General features: G+C 54.6%; 1 protein-coding gene across 1 annotated transcript; it reads right to left on the bottom strand.

Annotated features, from left to right (window-relative positions):
* Window positions 1-4558: 4558 nt before the first annotated feature.
* EDN2 (endothelin 2) lies at window positions 4559-9983 on the bottom strand. Its single transcript, XM_004462234.5, has 5 exons — window positions 9905-9983; window positions 9396-9552; window positions 7752-7874; window positions 6693-6791; window positions 4559-5286 (listed from the first exon to the last, which is right to left on the bottom strand). Exons 1-5 carry the CDS (start codon window positions 9966-9968, stop codon window positions 5193-5195), a joined length of 537 nt encoding a protein of 178 aa, XP_004462291.1. The 5' UTR covers window positions 9969-9983; the 3' UTR covers window positions 4559-5192.
* Window positions 9984-14920: the final 4937 nt, after the last annotated feature.

Below are 14920 nucleotides of genomic sequence, written 5' to 3'. Positions count from 1 at the left end.
CCACACACACAGAGAGCTGACAACAAAGGTGACGCAACAAAGAGAAACACAGATTCCTGGTGCCACTGATAAGCATAGAAGTGGTCACAGAACACACAGTGAATGGACACAGAGAGCAGACAACTGGGGCGGGGGGAGGGGGAAGGGGAGAGAAATAAAAATAAATCTTTTAAAAAAATTAATATAAGAATATTCTTTCAGGATCTAAAACAAAAGTATGTCACTGGTACAGGGAGTTAATAATAGAGTGTTATATGGGGAAAAACATACCTAAAGCAAAGTATGGACCATAGTTAACAGTAATATTTTAACATTATTACATCAAATGTAACAGAGGTTTCACATCAATGTTAAGCATCAACAACAGCGAGGGCGGGGGTGAGTTTGGGAATGTTGCACATTTTATTATTAGAAAAATATTTTATGTCACTGTCAATATACTGTTTTACACAGTCAGGTGTCTAGACAGACAGGACCTTTTAAACAGCTTGAAGGCTATGTATCTACATACTTCTATGTGATATAAACATGACCTTGTTGCCATAGATATGTTTTCTGGATAGATAGAGGCCTGCATGGTAGTTAACATAATATTAAACTTCCTTCCTGAGTTAAGTCCTACTACTTTCTCAAATAAGATGGCGAGAAGCTCTGGAATACATAAGTCTTGTCTACTAGAGGAAAATAGGTTAATAATTCAAGATCTTGATCTCTATGCTTGCATTTATGAACCTTATTCCTGTAATAATGAAACTAAGCCTAATTATAATTTTATGCCTAAGAGTTGCCTCTTGAAAACTTCCTTGTTATTTACATGTGGCCTTTCTCAAAGCTAAACATTGCAAATCAACTCAGTACTTTCCCCCTGACATGGGACATGACTCTTAGGGATGATCCTCCCCGGCACTGAGGGAATATTACCTAGCATTAATCAGCGGTGCATTTGGAGAAAGACCTTGATGAAATAGGGGAAATATTAAATAAAACAGATTTTATGCTTATGCAGGTCTCAGCCAGACCCCACAAACTGCCACAGTAAACAAAACAAAAGTACTTCTAAAGGCCCTAGGGACATTCAGACACCATAGGCAAGACACACAGCCCCACAAAATCAATACCCCCTCAGCAGGCTTTATCTGGGAATTTATGAAAAGCTATATCCCAAATGTAATATAGTTATACTTAGTTATAAATACTCTAATCATGATTCATCTCCTTTTATTTATACCCCAAATTTTCCATTTACTTGTTATGTATATTTCTCAAAGAGTTGAAGCCTTCAGATTGTTCCTATGCTGGTGGAGCCCTGGAACCCAGCAGTTATGTGGCCAACACCTAGTCTCCAGTTCTTCAGGCCTGCCCTGGACAATTAACAAAACGATGAGGATAGTCCAGTCTCATCCCAAAAGGAAGGAGTATCTTCAACTATGAGCAAAACAATTCCAATCCTCTACCTCATAATATCTCCATCCCATCTCTGTCTGAAATAGTCAGAGTGGACATCATCCCAAATCTCACAAGATTGAGAAATGAGTAAAAATAAGGTGGGAGTGTAACTGCTGACTAAAGCAGATTTATTGTTATTGTAGTTGTTGTCTTATGTTACCTGAGAAGCATGTAACATTGATATAAAAAATAAATTAAAAAAACAACAAAAAGCAAAAACTTGAAAAATCTCTGAACTATTTACAGACAAGCTAGAAAAAGGTGAGATTTTGTCCCACAAAACCCAGACAAACTTTCTAAAACTTAGACATCTTTCTTCCCAAGTTTCCATTTGACTTGGCAGCAGTTTCCCACAAACTCTTTTCTGCTTCTCCCCAACTTCTAGCCACTTTCTCTACTCTTCTGGGGTCCCAGCCCTCCAGAGCATGGTCTAGAAGCAGGCACAGACCTCAGGTACACATGACTCCTTGTTTTAGTTTGCCAAAGCCTGCTAATGCAAAAATGACCAGAAATGGGCTGGCCTTTATAAAAGGAATTTAATTGCGGTAAAGTCTTACAGCTCCAAAGCTGTGAAAATGTCCAAATCAAGGCACCACTAGAGATGTTTTTTCACCAAAGTTTGGCTGCTGGTGATCCTGGAGCTCTGCCACGTGGCAAAACAAAATGGCGGCTCTCCATCTGGGTCTCTGCCTTCTCCTTGCTTCAGGCCTGCTATTTCAGCCTCTCTGTTGATTCCAGCCTCTGGCCTCTGGCCTCTCCCTCAGCCTCTTAGGCCTTCTCTAGTTCCTCTCACATCGCAGGATAAAAAGGCAGCTGTCTTTCTCTCTGAGTGTTTCTGCTTCCAGTTCTCAGTTTATGTAAGACCCCAGCAAGAGGGTAGAGACACACCCTGGGTCATGCCTCATTGACTAGTCCACTCAAAGGCTAATCAAAATGTCCCTTAATACAATCAAAGGGCTCCACACCCACAGGAATAGATTAGTTTAAGAACATGATCTTTTCCAGAATTCACAAAAAAATAGAATGACAAAAAACTGTCACTCCTTGATCCTGCAGACACCTCATCCTGTGGTGGGAGGAGAACCAGTGCACAGGGCCTGAGCCAGAGGCCCCCACTGTCCTCAGGGTCATCACCCCTGCCTTTACCTGCCCCCTGGGCCTCCTCTCCTCTCCTTCATCAGCTCTATTGCTTATTCATCTGTCTTTGGATGCTGACCAGGGTTACTGGGACCTGTCCCAAAGGCAGCGAATGGGATGCTGGGCACCAGGCTCAGCTGCAGTTTGAGGTGTACTCTGCTTTTGGACTTAGGGTAGGAAGCAAATGACGGGGCAGGCCCCATTACATGCCCCCTCATCCTTCAGGCGTACTGTGGACGCCTAAGAGCTGGCCGTGTCTTAGCTTCCCTGCCTCCTGTCTCCTAGTTCATTCTCAGCACTGAGCAGCCTCCAGTGATGTCTTTCCAAAGCCTGGCTCTGACCAGGTCCCTTCCCTGCTCACAGACCTTTCCTGGTTCTCCATGGCCTGCCCTGGAAAGGCCAGGATCCTTCACTTGGCCTTCGAGAACTCTCTGGCTTCATCTCCCAAGCTTCTCCCCTCACCAGGCTGCAGCCCCAGGGAATCTCCTTTGTCACTCCCACTTCCAAATTTTCACCCTTCATGGCCCCTTGGCCTGGAATTCCCTCCCTATTTTCTCTTCAGTTGAGACTTACTCATCCTTTGAGGCCAGAGGAATTCCACCCTTGTCTAGGACACCTTCCCTGACTACTACCCCCACCCCTGCCCTGCTGGCTGACCCCAATCCCTCCACCCCCCCTCCTTCAGCTCCGTCCCTTTTACCTCACTCCTCACAAGCAGCCTCTGCCTTTTATTGGGCCCTGGGCTGAACTAGGCACCATAACCTATCTGTTTAGTGCTCACACCAGCCCTATGAGGTAAGGACTATTACTTCCCATTTAAAGATAAAACAACAACAACAACAACAACAAAACTAAGGTTCAGAGGGAGAAAAAGATTTGTCTAAGGCACAATGCTGGCAGTGTTGATCTATGATTTCAATCAGTAAATATTTATTATTTACATATATACTACAAGCTCTGGAGCCAGAATGCCTGGGGTGCCACCACTTACTGTGTGACAAGCCGCTTGCCTGCTTCGTGCATGTTTCCTCATCTGTAAAATGGGGGTAATATAAGCACCCGTGTCACAGGATTGAAGTGAGGCTGAAATGAGTTAATCTGCGTAAAGTGCTAGCATGTGGTAGAAACGCAGGACAGGCCAATGCTGTTGTTAGTCTTTCATGAGGATGCCGGGGCTGTTTCACGGACAGGGCAGAATTAGAACTGGGTGCTGCAATTATTTCTCAGCCCACAAGTATTTCCCTGAGTGCTGGCCCGGGCCACAACCTGTCGCTCCCAGCTTGCCCTCAGGGGGGTTGGAGAGGGAGGCTGTGGGCTCAGGGTGCTGCCTGGAGGGGTGGCCCTCGCTGTGGGTGGCTCCTGGGGCTCAGATGGGCTGCTGCTTGGGCCTTGGCAGGACTGGCAGCCCCTGTCCAGGGGCCCTGGACCTCTGCTGTCAGAGGAGCATCAAACCTCTAGCAGGGTTCCACCCAAGGCCCCAGGTGAGGGGCAAGGCCAAGACCAGGCTGTGGCCCCCTCCCTACCACAGCCCCAATTGCTGACCACCTGGGCAGCACACAGCCTCGGAATCCCTCAGTCCCACCCCTTACTGGACAGATTTGCACTGGGCTCCACAACGGCCCCTGGTGGGACAGGGCAGCAGGAAGAGAAGTGGGTCCCAGTACCCTCGCACTCTTGGCTCCTACCAGGCATGTCTTGGGAAAGGCCTGGACATCCGGCTCTAGTTGGGTGGGAACAAAGTTTCCAGAATTCTGAACGTCAAATCTGCAAATGGCTGTTCGGGCACGTGCTAGGCGAAGCTCCGAGAGCAAGTTAGCAGCCCAGGATGTCCCGCGAGGGTGGGGAGGGGGCTCCAAGGTTCCAGCCACCCGATTCCAGCCCCTTCTTCCCCTTCTTGTGTCCCCCTAACTTCCAAGCAGCCCCTTCCAGAGAGGGGACTCCTCGCACCTCCCTCAGCCACCACAAAACACCAGAGCACCATTTCCTTGTTTATTACAAATACAGTTTGCAGGTAAATAACTGAAAGTCTAAAAAAATACATTAAAATAAATAATTGGAGTTCTCAAAGTTCTTATAGCAAATAAGTTATGTACAGACAGATGAAGCTGAGAGGCCCTTCTCACCAAGAGTGTCCTGAGGACTTTGGGCGGGAAGAGCTGGAGAGGACAGATGGAGGCCGCTGGGAACCAGACCTCGGGGGCACCCCGTCCAGCCTCCAGGGCTGGCTGAGGCATGAGCATCCACCTGCTGCACAGTGGCTCCTGGTTTGCTGCCGAGGGACAGGACGCCCCCTCAGGGCACGGCCACAAGTTCACACACTCCTCCACGCAGGTCCTGTCAGCAGGGCTGTGGGCCTCGAGCCAGGAGGCCTCTCAGAAGTCCGGGGGCTGAGGGCTTTCCTGGGCAGTGTGAGGGCACGGAGCTGCCTTGGGGGGCACTCCCTCACCAGGGCGTGGAGCGTGCACCAATCCCAGCGAGAGGGTCCAGCTTGCTGGGACCATGGCTCCATCCCCAGGAAACAGGTAGCCGCTCTTCCACAGGCCCCGGCTTGCCCCTCTCCTCTCATCTCCACACAGGCTTCCTTCCCAACGTTCCTGCGGCGCCCAGCGCTATCTCTTCCTCCGCGTGGGGGGTGTGGGTCTGGGCTCCCTTATTGCCTCTTGCTGTTGCCTGACACGGTGCATCTTGGCTGCAGAAATGTCCCTGGGAATCAAGAAAGGTCAACTTAGCATCTCAGGGGTATGGACTGAGCGCCCTGTGTAGGGTAGGGGTCCTAGGGACCAGAACCCTGGGACCACGGCTGCCCTGGCGTCAGATGGTGGTCTCCTGACCCAGAAAAAGCCTGCACAGGATTGGCAGGCCGGAACCGGCCCAGAAGCTTCCCCGCCATAGGGGCTTGGACCCAGCCAACCCTCCACAGTGCCCACTGCCATCGGAATGACTGGGCAGCTAAGAACAGTCCAGCGGGTGCCTGGGATCTGCCTTCCCACTGCTCTCCTTTTGCTCATGGCCTTCCTACCTGTCGATCTACCTTTCCCCTCCCCCAGGCGCCACTCACTCAAGTACCACCCCTTCTTCAAGGGCCGTCTCAAGGCTGTGCTTTCTGGCTGGCCCAGACAAACACGGGTCCCGGGCGGCCCTGCGAACGTGGCTGGCACCCTGGCGGGGACTCTGACCAGGACGCTGGTATCATCTGGGGGCCAGGTCCTGGCTCATAGCGTTCTAGCCCGGGAGCCTGATGGCTGGTTTCCATTCCCAGCTATGGGGACTTGGGCAATTGTCTCAATCTCTCCAAGCTCCTTTCTCAGTGTGTAAAATAAAAACAGGCAACCTGCTTTAGCCGGGGGAGTATGAGGTCAGCAAAGCAAGCTCTTTGTGCACTATGAAGTGCTGTGCGCTTGTGAAGTCTTATCCTGGTTTCTTTCATCATAGGAGAGCTTCTAAGTCTATGCCGGTTCCTGTCCATCCCCCCTTTCTGCCATTTCTTCAATTTTTCTGCATTGACTCAAATATTAGCAACAGATAGAAGAATGGTCAGCAGCTCAGAGCTGCCCCTGGGTCCCCGGCACTGCCCACATGCTTCATATGTGCCAACCCATTTAATCCTCACAATCACCTGGGAGCTGGAGAGCACTACCGTCCCTATTTTCAAAAAGTAGGGAACTGAAGCACAGAGAAGTCAAGTGACAGGTCCAAGGTCACAAAGCTTGTGTATGGCAGGGCTGGGGTTCAAAGCAGGCAGTCCTGGTTCCAGAGGCCAATACATGACATGGCCAGATGCCAGGTTTCTATTTTCAAGTCAGTTTGCTTGAGCATGAATTATTCATGGACACCAGCTGCATGCCAGGTCACAAATTGAGCCATGCCCAGGCCACCAGGGAGGAGATCCAGTCTGGGGCAAGAGTAAGGTAGCAGACTGGGCAGTCCACCCTTCCAGACCCCAGCATGTGGCAGATGCCGCTGGCAGCTATGTGCCCTTGGGCAAGAGGGTTCGCCTCTTTGAGCCTCAGTTCTCTTAGCTGCCCGGTGGGGACCCAATCCTGCCTCACATGGAGAACAAGTGGAGCAAGGCATCCAGGAGGTGCTCGGTCAGAGAGAGCGTCCCTTACCTCAGCTGCTGGAGGAGCTCCCCTGCGGTGGCCCATGTCTTGGCTGCCTGGAACTTGTCCATAGGGTACTGACTGCTGGGGACTGCCACGGCCTCATCCCTGAATGAATGACATGAAGTCCCACGTGAGGGGCTGTCCAGGGCCCCGTGGCCTCTTGGCCGTAGGCCCAGCCCAGGCCCCACCCCGCCCCCCAGATCTATTTCCAAACCTGTGCACCTGGTAGCCTCCCCTTCCCAGGCAGGGTGGGGACTTAGGAAAACTGAGCTACCAGGAATGTATTTTTAGCCTCAGAAAGAGGCAGCTGGGTGGCTGGCCTTCCCAGAATCTGGCCACCTGCACCTGAGTAGGGCTTTTTGCAGGGGAAACTGAGGCAGGGGCAACAGCTTGAGCCCTGGAGGAGGAGTTTTTTGTAAACCATCATTTGAACTGGAGCTCTGGCCTGGGAAGCCAGTTCCTGCTTTTCCCAAATGCTCCAAGTGGAGGAGGGAAGGAACAAAGTGCCCCCCCATTTAACAGATGGGAAGACTGAGGCCCAGGGGCAGTTAGGGGATTCGGCAAAGGCCCCCAGCAACTCTGTGACAACTCTGGGAAGGTGCCAAGGCCTCCCAATTCCAGATGTTGTTTCTCCGCAGAGCAAGCTCCAAAGTCCCCCGAGGCCTCAGATTGGAATCCAAAGTCAGGCGGGCTCGGTCAGACAGACCAAGGCTGAGAACCCAGCTCGCCTTCTAACTAGTGTGGCCAGACAGGACAAGTCTTGCTCCGTCTGTGGGCCTGAGCAGCCCCTACTGTCACAGGGGAGAGTCCCTCCCGCTCAGGAGTGGGGACGAGAATGCTCAGAAGCCCCCAGTGCCGAGCAGTGGGAGGGAGTCAGGGGTGACTGGGTGCTCACAGGAAGCCGTGCTGCCCGCCCCTCCGCTGGCCTGGGGCCCTGCGGAGCATGCTCACCCCCTACCAGCCCCTCTGCCCCTCTGCTGAGGCTCCTGGGCACCCTGCTCCCTGAGGGGGGGGGGGTCCAGGTGAGCAGCAGCCCCTGGCCCTGCAGGCTGGGAGCCCACCTACCATGGCCTTCGATGGCAGAAGGTGGCACAGGCGGGGTCCCCGGCCCTGGAGCACTCGCAGCGCCTTGGCAGGGAGCGGCGCCGGCGTCTTGGCGGGTTTCCCAGGCCGTAAGGCGCTGTCTGTCTGTGGGCCCGAAGCCAGCAAGGTAGTGGCAGGAGGGTGGAGGGAGGGAGAGAGAAAGAGAGAAAGGAGATTAGATAAACCCCGACCACGGGCGAGGCGGGACTGTCCACACTGCCCTCTGCGACAGCCCCCCATGCCACCAGGGTGGCAGGGAAAGGGTGCTGCCCCTGACCTCCAGAAGCCCTGCCACTGACTGTTGCAGAGGCCTCCACGGGAGCTGGGTGGCCCCGGACAAAACCCCTCCCTCTCGAGCCTCTGTCCCCCCCACCCCCAGGTTCAGCTCAGCCAGAGCTCCCAGCCTGAGGGGGGAAGGCTGTGGAAATGGTGGTCCCACTCTTGGTCAGAAACTGGGGAGACCATCCAATTCTGCTCCCCTCCCAGACAGGAACTCAGGCTGACAGAGCCAGGCTGGTCCCCCTGATCTCAAAGAACCCCTCTGCTAGCCCTGGAGGGCAGGAAGGTACCCCCCATTTCACAGCAGTGAGCAAGCACACAGGCTCAGAACTGGGCTGCCCTCACCGGACTTGGTTGGAGGGGCAACAAATGTGCCTTAGGGCTTGGGTTTTAAAATATTGTGTGGGGGTGGGGATGGGGCTGTGCAGAATCGTCAGGTGGAATTGATTTCCGAATCAGAGTTTGGCCAAGGCAGCCAGAGGGCAGGGCAGGGGACCCATGGCCCGCGGAGCAGCACCTGTGGGTCACCGAGCTAATTTTAGACAATGTGGTTGAAGTTGTAATGACTGGGAGGTCGATCCAGCACGCAGGGACTGGCAGGGTTCCCGCCCTGAGTGAGTGTTTGGATGAGGATTAGCTCCACACACGCTTACGTGCAGGGCTTCTCTTGCCTTTTGCAATTTGGGCAAGAAAAAAAAAACACAAACACACACAGAAACTTCAACTTGAGGTATGCAATAGCCTTGAGGCAGCAGGGGTGCCGGTGGAGCAGACAGCGCTGGGCTCCCACCCCGACTCCCCCAGGTGACACAGGGCAAGCTCCTCATCTGCCATTTGGGGACAGAAGCTGCCTCCTGGGGTGACTGGGGAGCTCATGAGATGGTAATGCACGTGCAGTGCTTGGCACAGGGCCTGGCTCTGTCAAGGCAAGGTGCTGCCATTCATTGTATCATTCTTGGAGAACAACGCCTGCATGGCAATCGTCTGCAATGCAGCATGGAAACCTGGGCCTGGGTTCTGCCATGCATGGTCTGGCATAGGGTCTCTGCCCTACCTTCCTGTGTGATCATGAGGAAGGCACCTAACCTCTCTGAGTCTCCGTGCCCTGATCTGGAAAAAGGGATCAACGCTTCCTAACCAGGCTATATAGTGAGATGCCACAGGAGACAAGTCTCTACAAGGCTTGTCAGCCCCCATGTGAGAGTGGAAACAATAATGGGCAACTATCGATATCAGCCCAATACCCCCATCTGGAGTCCCAAGGAGAGCCGGGCTACATCAGAGACTCCCCAGCATGTCAGCAACCCCCACTTAGCAGACCCCACCTGGCTCCCCACGGCAGCTCACCCTGGAGTGTTCACCCAGATGATGTCCAAGTGGCAGAAGTAGACGCACTCCTTGTCGAGCCAGGAGCTGCAGGAGCAACGTCGAGACCGCAGGTGGGCACCTCGGACACGGGGCAGGGGCACCGGCTGTTCTGGGGCCGCAGTGGCCTGGCCCTTCCCTGCAGGCGCAGGAGGGAGAGAGAGGCAAACAGGTGGGTCAAGGTGCCTGGGACAGCCTGGGCTGGGGGCGATCAGCCGGGCCCCTCCTCTTGCAGAACTGAGGAAGTTGCCGTTCTTCCTGCTTAGAAGCTCCGCTCTGCTCCGGGGGTGGGGGGAAGGCCGGGGCAGCCAAGTGGGAAGCGCCAGCCCCTGCCCAGTACCTGCTGCGCCGCTGCACTTGGGGAGCGCGACAGGCGCCGGGACCCCGCCCCCATACTACCCTAGCCGGCTTAGTGCGCTCAGCAGCCCCAGTGGAAGGCACCGGCGAACCCACCCAGAGGTTGCAGCGGCGGGCGAGGCCAGGTTGCTCACCTTCCTGCAGAGCCACGAGCAGGGCTAGAGCGATGGAGCACCAGGCGGTGGGCACGGCGACCATGGCGGCGGCGGAGCGCGAGGCTGGAGCGGAGCAGGCAGCGCCTGTTGCCAAGGTCCTGCCGCCCAGCCCGGCCGGGAGCGCAGTGACTCGGTGCCCTGCGCGCCGCCTCTTATAGCACCAGGCGCCCCGCCCCGGCCCATCCAGCCCTGCCCCATGCACCGGCGGGCTGCGCGCCAGGGACACCGCCTCCTTGCAGGCTCCCGGCCCGCCCTGCCCTCCGCGGGGTGCGGTGGGGGTGGGGGACGAGGGGGGAAGGCCCGGCTCCTCCCACGGAGCCAGGAGCACCCCTGGGAATCCTGGCTTGCCTGCAGCTCCCAGGGGCCCCACACAGCCCCACTGGGCTTCTCAAGTCACCCTCCCGAAGAGCCCCCAAGTCTCCTCCCCACCATCCCTGTGGTTGTTCTACAAGTTTTGGCCAGAGCTTGAGTTTGGAGTGGGGGAGATCCCATGAGCAAAACCTTTTCCACTCCTTGGAGGAGAATTCCTGGCTCGCCTGCCCCCTGCCACCAGGCTAGAATGCCCCTTCTGGAGCTCAGGGCTGTGTGGCTTCAGGCGGGTCAGAGCCCTCTCTGGGCCTGCTTTCCTCAGTAGAGGACACAGCTCACTCCTCTGACCAGCCCGGAGCTGCCCCATCCTCTCCTCACCCAGGAACGGTCCTCTCCTTCCCTGGCCCAGAGCCTGGGGACAGGAACCCTCCTAGTCCCTTTCGGAAGCTGCTCAGCTTGCAGCCATGGCCAAGGACATCCCTCCTGGGGTGTCCTGGGGACATCCCTTCTTTGTAAAAAGAGACCACAAAGATGCCCCTGTGGGCACTGGCGCAAAGCGGCCCTGGAGATGACAGCTGTCTTGGTTCACCTCAGTGGCTACTTTCTGCAAAAAAGGTGAAGAGGGTAGGCCTCCTGGGGGCTGGCATTCTGTTCCCAGCCCCTCTGCTGGCCCAGAAGCCAGGCCTCACCGGGGACAGGAGGGGTGCACTGGGTGCTGAGCTGAGCAGCTCTTGGCGGCTGCCCTCCCTCCCTGCCTGGCAACTTCTGGCCCCCCTTCTCCAGCCACAACAGGAGATGCCCACACATTCTTTGGAATTCCAGGAGCCTACGGCCCCGGTGCGTGCCTGAGTCACGGTGATCTCTGCCTCATCTCCCCAACGATGGCGAGGACAGATCACCAGGGTGGGCAGGGCCCAGAGGGCCTCCTGCTCAAGTAGGAGGCCTGGAGCGAATGAACAAATGCCTGGCTGGGCACTGTGGACATCAGGTCCTCACATACCAGGCTGCCCGGTTTTAGTTCCAATATTCAGCAGCTCTTTTGTCATTAGATATTTATGAAGAGTGAAGAGATAGCCCCAAAGGGGAAATTTTACTTCTTCCTAGGGCATGTGCAGTGCATGTGTGTGTGCGTGCACGTATGAGCACCTGTGTGTGCAGGTATTGTAAGATCCTGGCAAAGTCTGGCCAAAGTGAACAGAGGGAGATACCTGGTCAGCTTTGTCTTCCTTCCGTGAGGCTGGGCCAGGCTCGGTGGAAACAGGAACGAACCTTTCCTGAATGCCCACTGTGTGCTGAGGGCACTTCCAACGCCTCCTCACCCCCACGCCATGAGACAGCTGTTTTATCTTCTGCGTATCAGCTCTGTGATTGCCCAAGAGGAAGTGGATGCTCTGAGTGGAGCGGCCCGGTCAAGGTCACGTGACAGGGAGCAGCAGGGCCAGCATTAGAACCCGAATCTTGGTCTCAAGCAAACCTCAAGTGACTCCCAGGCAGTGCTCATTGCTGTCCCCCCGCACTGCACCTCTCTAAGAATTTAGAAGGGTATTTCTGGAATGAGGTGTGCAATGCTTTCAGTCATTTCTATTAGCCTCCGAGAGAATATAAATACAGAATTAAGCAGGGTTGGGGGTGGATGGAGAATTCAAACTACTGAACCATGAAGAGAAGAAAGAAGCAAAAGCAGGTCAGCAGGGAGCAGGAGGAGGGGGTTGGGGTAGGGAGGACAACCAGCAGGGGGGAGAGAAAGGCAGGTAGAGAGAGAGAGGGAAAACAAGGAAGCTGCCCCTAGCGAGAAAGAAATAACTCGGATTTGAGAAAGTAAAAGAGAAAGACCAGAGGGAGTGAGAGCGAAGGTTCTAACGTGTCTAATCTTTACACAAATGCAAAATGCCTGTGCAGGACAATAGGGAACCAGAGGCTCCAAGTCTGGGAAACATAATAGAAGAATTAAATGGACCTGGAGACAGGATCCCTCCCTGGTGTGAAAGGAGGATGACGACAGGGCAGGGGCAGCCGGCCCGGCCTTGCAGGGTCAGTGCAGGGAGCCGCAGCTTGCTGGGCTCTGGTTTCCCTCCTTCCCTGCCCTCAGCTCGAGCTGGGGCAGCAGGGCTCCCGTGAAATGGAGAGGCCTGCCCCAGGAACCTGAGTGAGCCCAGGTCTTATGGGATGAAATCATTCCGGGAACAGTGCTACCCCACCGGCAAGCGTTGGTTTCCAGGTAGAGAAAATTAAGCTTAGTTAAAAATAGCCAGGGCCACCCCACTCCCCACTCCCCAGCTCTCCCAACCCGTGCCATCCTCTGCGCCCCGACAGCTGCCTCTGCCCCTCCTGGCTGGCCTGGCCACACACTCTCTTTTCTCCTAGGTGACCCAGGTGCAGGGCCCTCTGTCCCCACTGCTCTGGCTTTCACCAATTACCCTACAGCTGCTCTCCCCAACCCTGACATGACCCTGCTACCTGCCTGGATGTATAAATACTGTGGTGAGAGGTGCAGGGATTCACCCAAGGTTCACCTGTCAAAATTCAGAGGGAGTTGTTTTGCACACAAAATAAGTTGCTCCCCTATTGCTTGGTACTAGTCCAATCGAAGAAGGAGAGATCTGGGGGAAGAAAGACTGGCAGAAGAGGGCAGTTTTGGTGTATTTCTGGGTGAGATGCCATGGGAGAAACTGCTCTTCTGGAAATCCTTTCCAATCTTCACTCCCAAGATGTTCCAAGTGGAGGAGAACTTGTTCAAAGCAGTGGTGGGACTGTGTATGTTCTATCGGCCCCTGAGCAAGCCCTGCCCTTTCCTGCACACCAGGGAAGCACTCCCAGGGGCCAAGCTGAGCCTGAGATCCTGGGTCCATTTGGGAAGGGCTTTCAGAAAGGATGCCCTTGTCCAGAAGGCTGGGGCACTGGGACAGGGCTAGGCCATCTCCCTCTGTACCCCACAACTCCCTCTATAATCCTGACACTAAGAGTAAAGAGGATTCCCCCGAGCCGCTGTCCAGCAGCCGTGGCCAATGCCTGGAGAGGAAAGATGAATAGGCATGAGGATCAAGGTCCTGGGAATGTTGTCTGGAAGGGGAGGGCTAGGCTGCAGCAGGTGCCTGGGGTCCCAGTCAAGGCCCTGGGCCAGGGGACTGTCTCAGCGCTGCCTTTTAAGCTATGCAGCTTTGGGCAAGCCCTGTCCCTTCTCTGGCCTTAGTTTCCCACCTTCCCTTTGATGGCTACAGCCCCTCTCAGCTTTGACAGCCTATGATGTTCAGAACCAACCTGACCCAAGCTAAGAACCCCCAGATGTAAGCCCTGCAGACTTGGTGGCTGCATGGCTCCTGTGCTTCTCTGGAACGCCCCTCATCTCCCAGTCACCACCTGGCCCCACCAGGTTTCTGAAAGTTCTGTCTGCAGTCCTGATGGAAGAAGGGACACGGTGTCTTGGTTGCAGGCACATTCCATACTGGCTTTGCAGAGTGAGCAGCTGGGAAGAGGGGCTGGCCTGGCAGAGATATCAGGACTCTGTAGGAAATGGGGGACTGTGGAGGGTTTGGCCCTGGGGCTGGCCTGGGCTGGGGCTTTAGGGACTGAGGGGCTCAGACATTCCTGTCCCATTCACCCCCTAAGCCGGGGGTTGGGGAGGTCCTCACTCTGGCCTGGGCCACTCAGCCTCAGGGCCTCTTCCTGGTGGGTGGTCTGGGCCTCTTGCCATTGGCCACGGCTCGCTCTGAGCCAGCAGGGCCCGTCACTGCCCACGACACGGTCCCCACGCTGGGTGTCCCCAAGGGCAGCCTCAGTTGGGCAGAACCAGGTCCTGGTCTGCAAGGCTTTCCTCGGAGGACACCTCCTCGTTACTTCTCCTCCTCCCTCCACCTCAGCCCGTTTGTTAGGATTTATATCTCCCAAAATAAACTGTACTTTAAAAGGAAGAATGCATGTGCCCTGTTTGTTATTAATCTAAGGAAAATCAGAACAGTGTCGGTGAGGCCAAGGAACTGCTGGAATTTCAGCTGGGAGCAGATATTGTTCAGTCAAGGTATGCTTGTCAGGAGGCCATGTGAGTCCTGTTCTGGGCTGTTTGAAACAAGGAAGGGAATCAGTGTCCCAGGATGGAAGTCTCTGGACTCCAAGTTTTTTAGTTACTGCCAAAATGGTAAGGACCTAATTCCCGACTTAGTTTTTTGGGGGATGGGGTACACAGCCGTTTATTGAGCACTTAAGATATTCCAAGCACTGTGTTATTATCTTGATTAAAATCAAAACACACCTATGAGATAGGTACTGTCATTTGTCCCTATTTTACAAATGAGGAAACTGAGGCTCAGAGGGAATAAGTGACTTGCCCAATGTGCCTCCACGTTGAACCCCACATGCCTCCAGTGTGCTGCCCATTCCCAACTCTCCACCCTGTTGCAGACTCCTCCTGCAGCCACTGTTTTCCAGGGACATTTCCTTTTTCTTAGTAGACAGAGAGCCCTATGCAGACTACACAAGTGGGGAGCACAGGAACAGAGGGAGGTTCCCAGCTGTGCCCATGGGGAACCTCCCTCCTAAGGTGAACAGCACATAGCTCATGCTAAGAGGCCAGTGACTGAGGTGTGGTCGCAGCCTGTAGGTAGGCATAACTGTCCATTCTCATCTCATTAGATTCCACAATAGACCTGGGGCCAGGCTAGGCTCATTATTCTCACTTTACAGATGAGGACC

This window comes from Dasypus novemcinctus, chromosome 9 (genome assembly GCF_030445035.2).
Source record: "Dasypus novemcinctus isolate mDasNov1 chromosome 9, mDasNov1.1.hap2, whole genome shotgun sequence".
NCBI lineage: Eukaryota > Metazoa > Chordata > Mammalia > Cingulata > Dasypodidae > Dasypus > Dasypus novemcinctus.
This window is presented reverse-complemented; position numbering and strand designations above follow the sequence as displayed.

What these genes read in the sequence shown, in the direction of transcription:
- EDN2 (XM_004462234.5), bottom strand. Translation starts at nt 9,968, where the DNA reads ATGGTCGCCGTGCCCACCGCCTGGTGCTCCATCGCTCTAGCCCTGCTC. An exon ending in GCTCGTGGCTCTGCAGGAAG is followed by an intron (nt 9,553 to 9,904) that starts GTGAGCAACCTG and finishes CTGCGCCTGCAG; the next exon opens with GGAAGGGCCAGGCCACTGCG. An exon ending in ATCTGGGTGAACACTCCAGG is followed by an intron (nt 7,875 to 9,395) that starts GTGAGCTGCCGT and finishes TCGGGCCCACAG; the next exon opens with ACAGACAGCGCCTTACGGCC.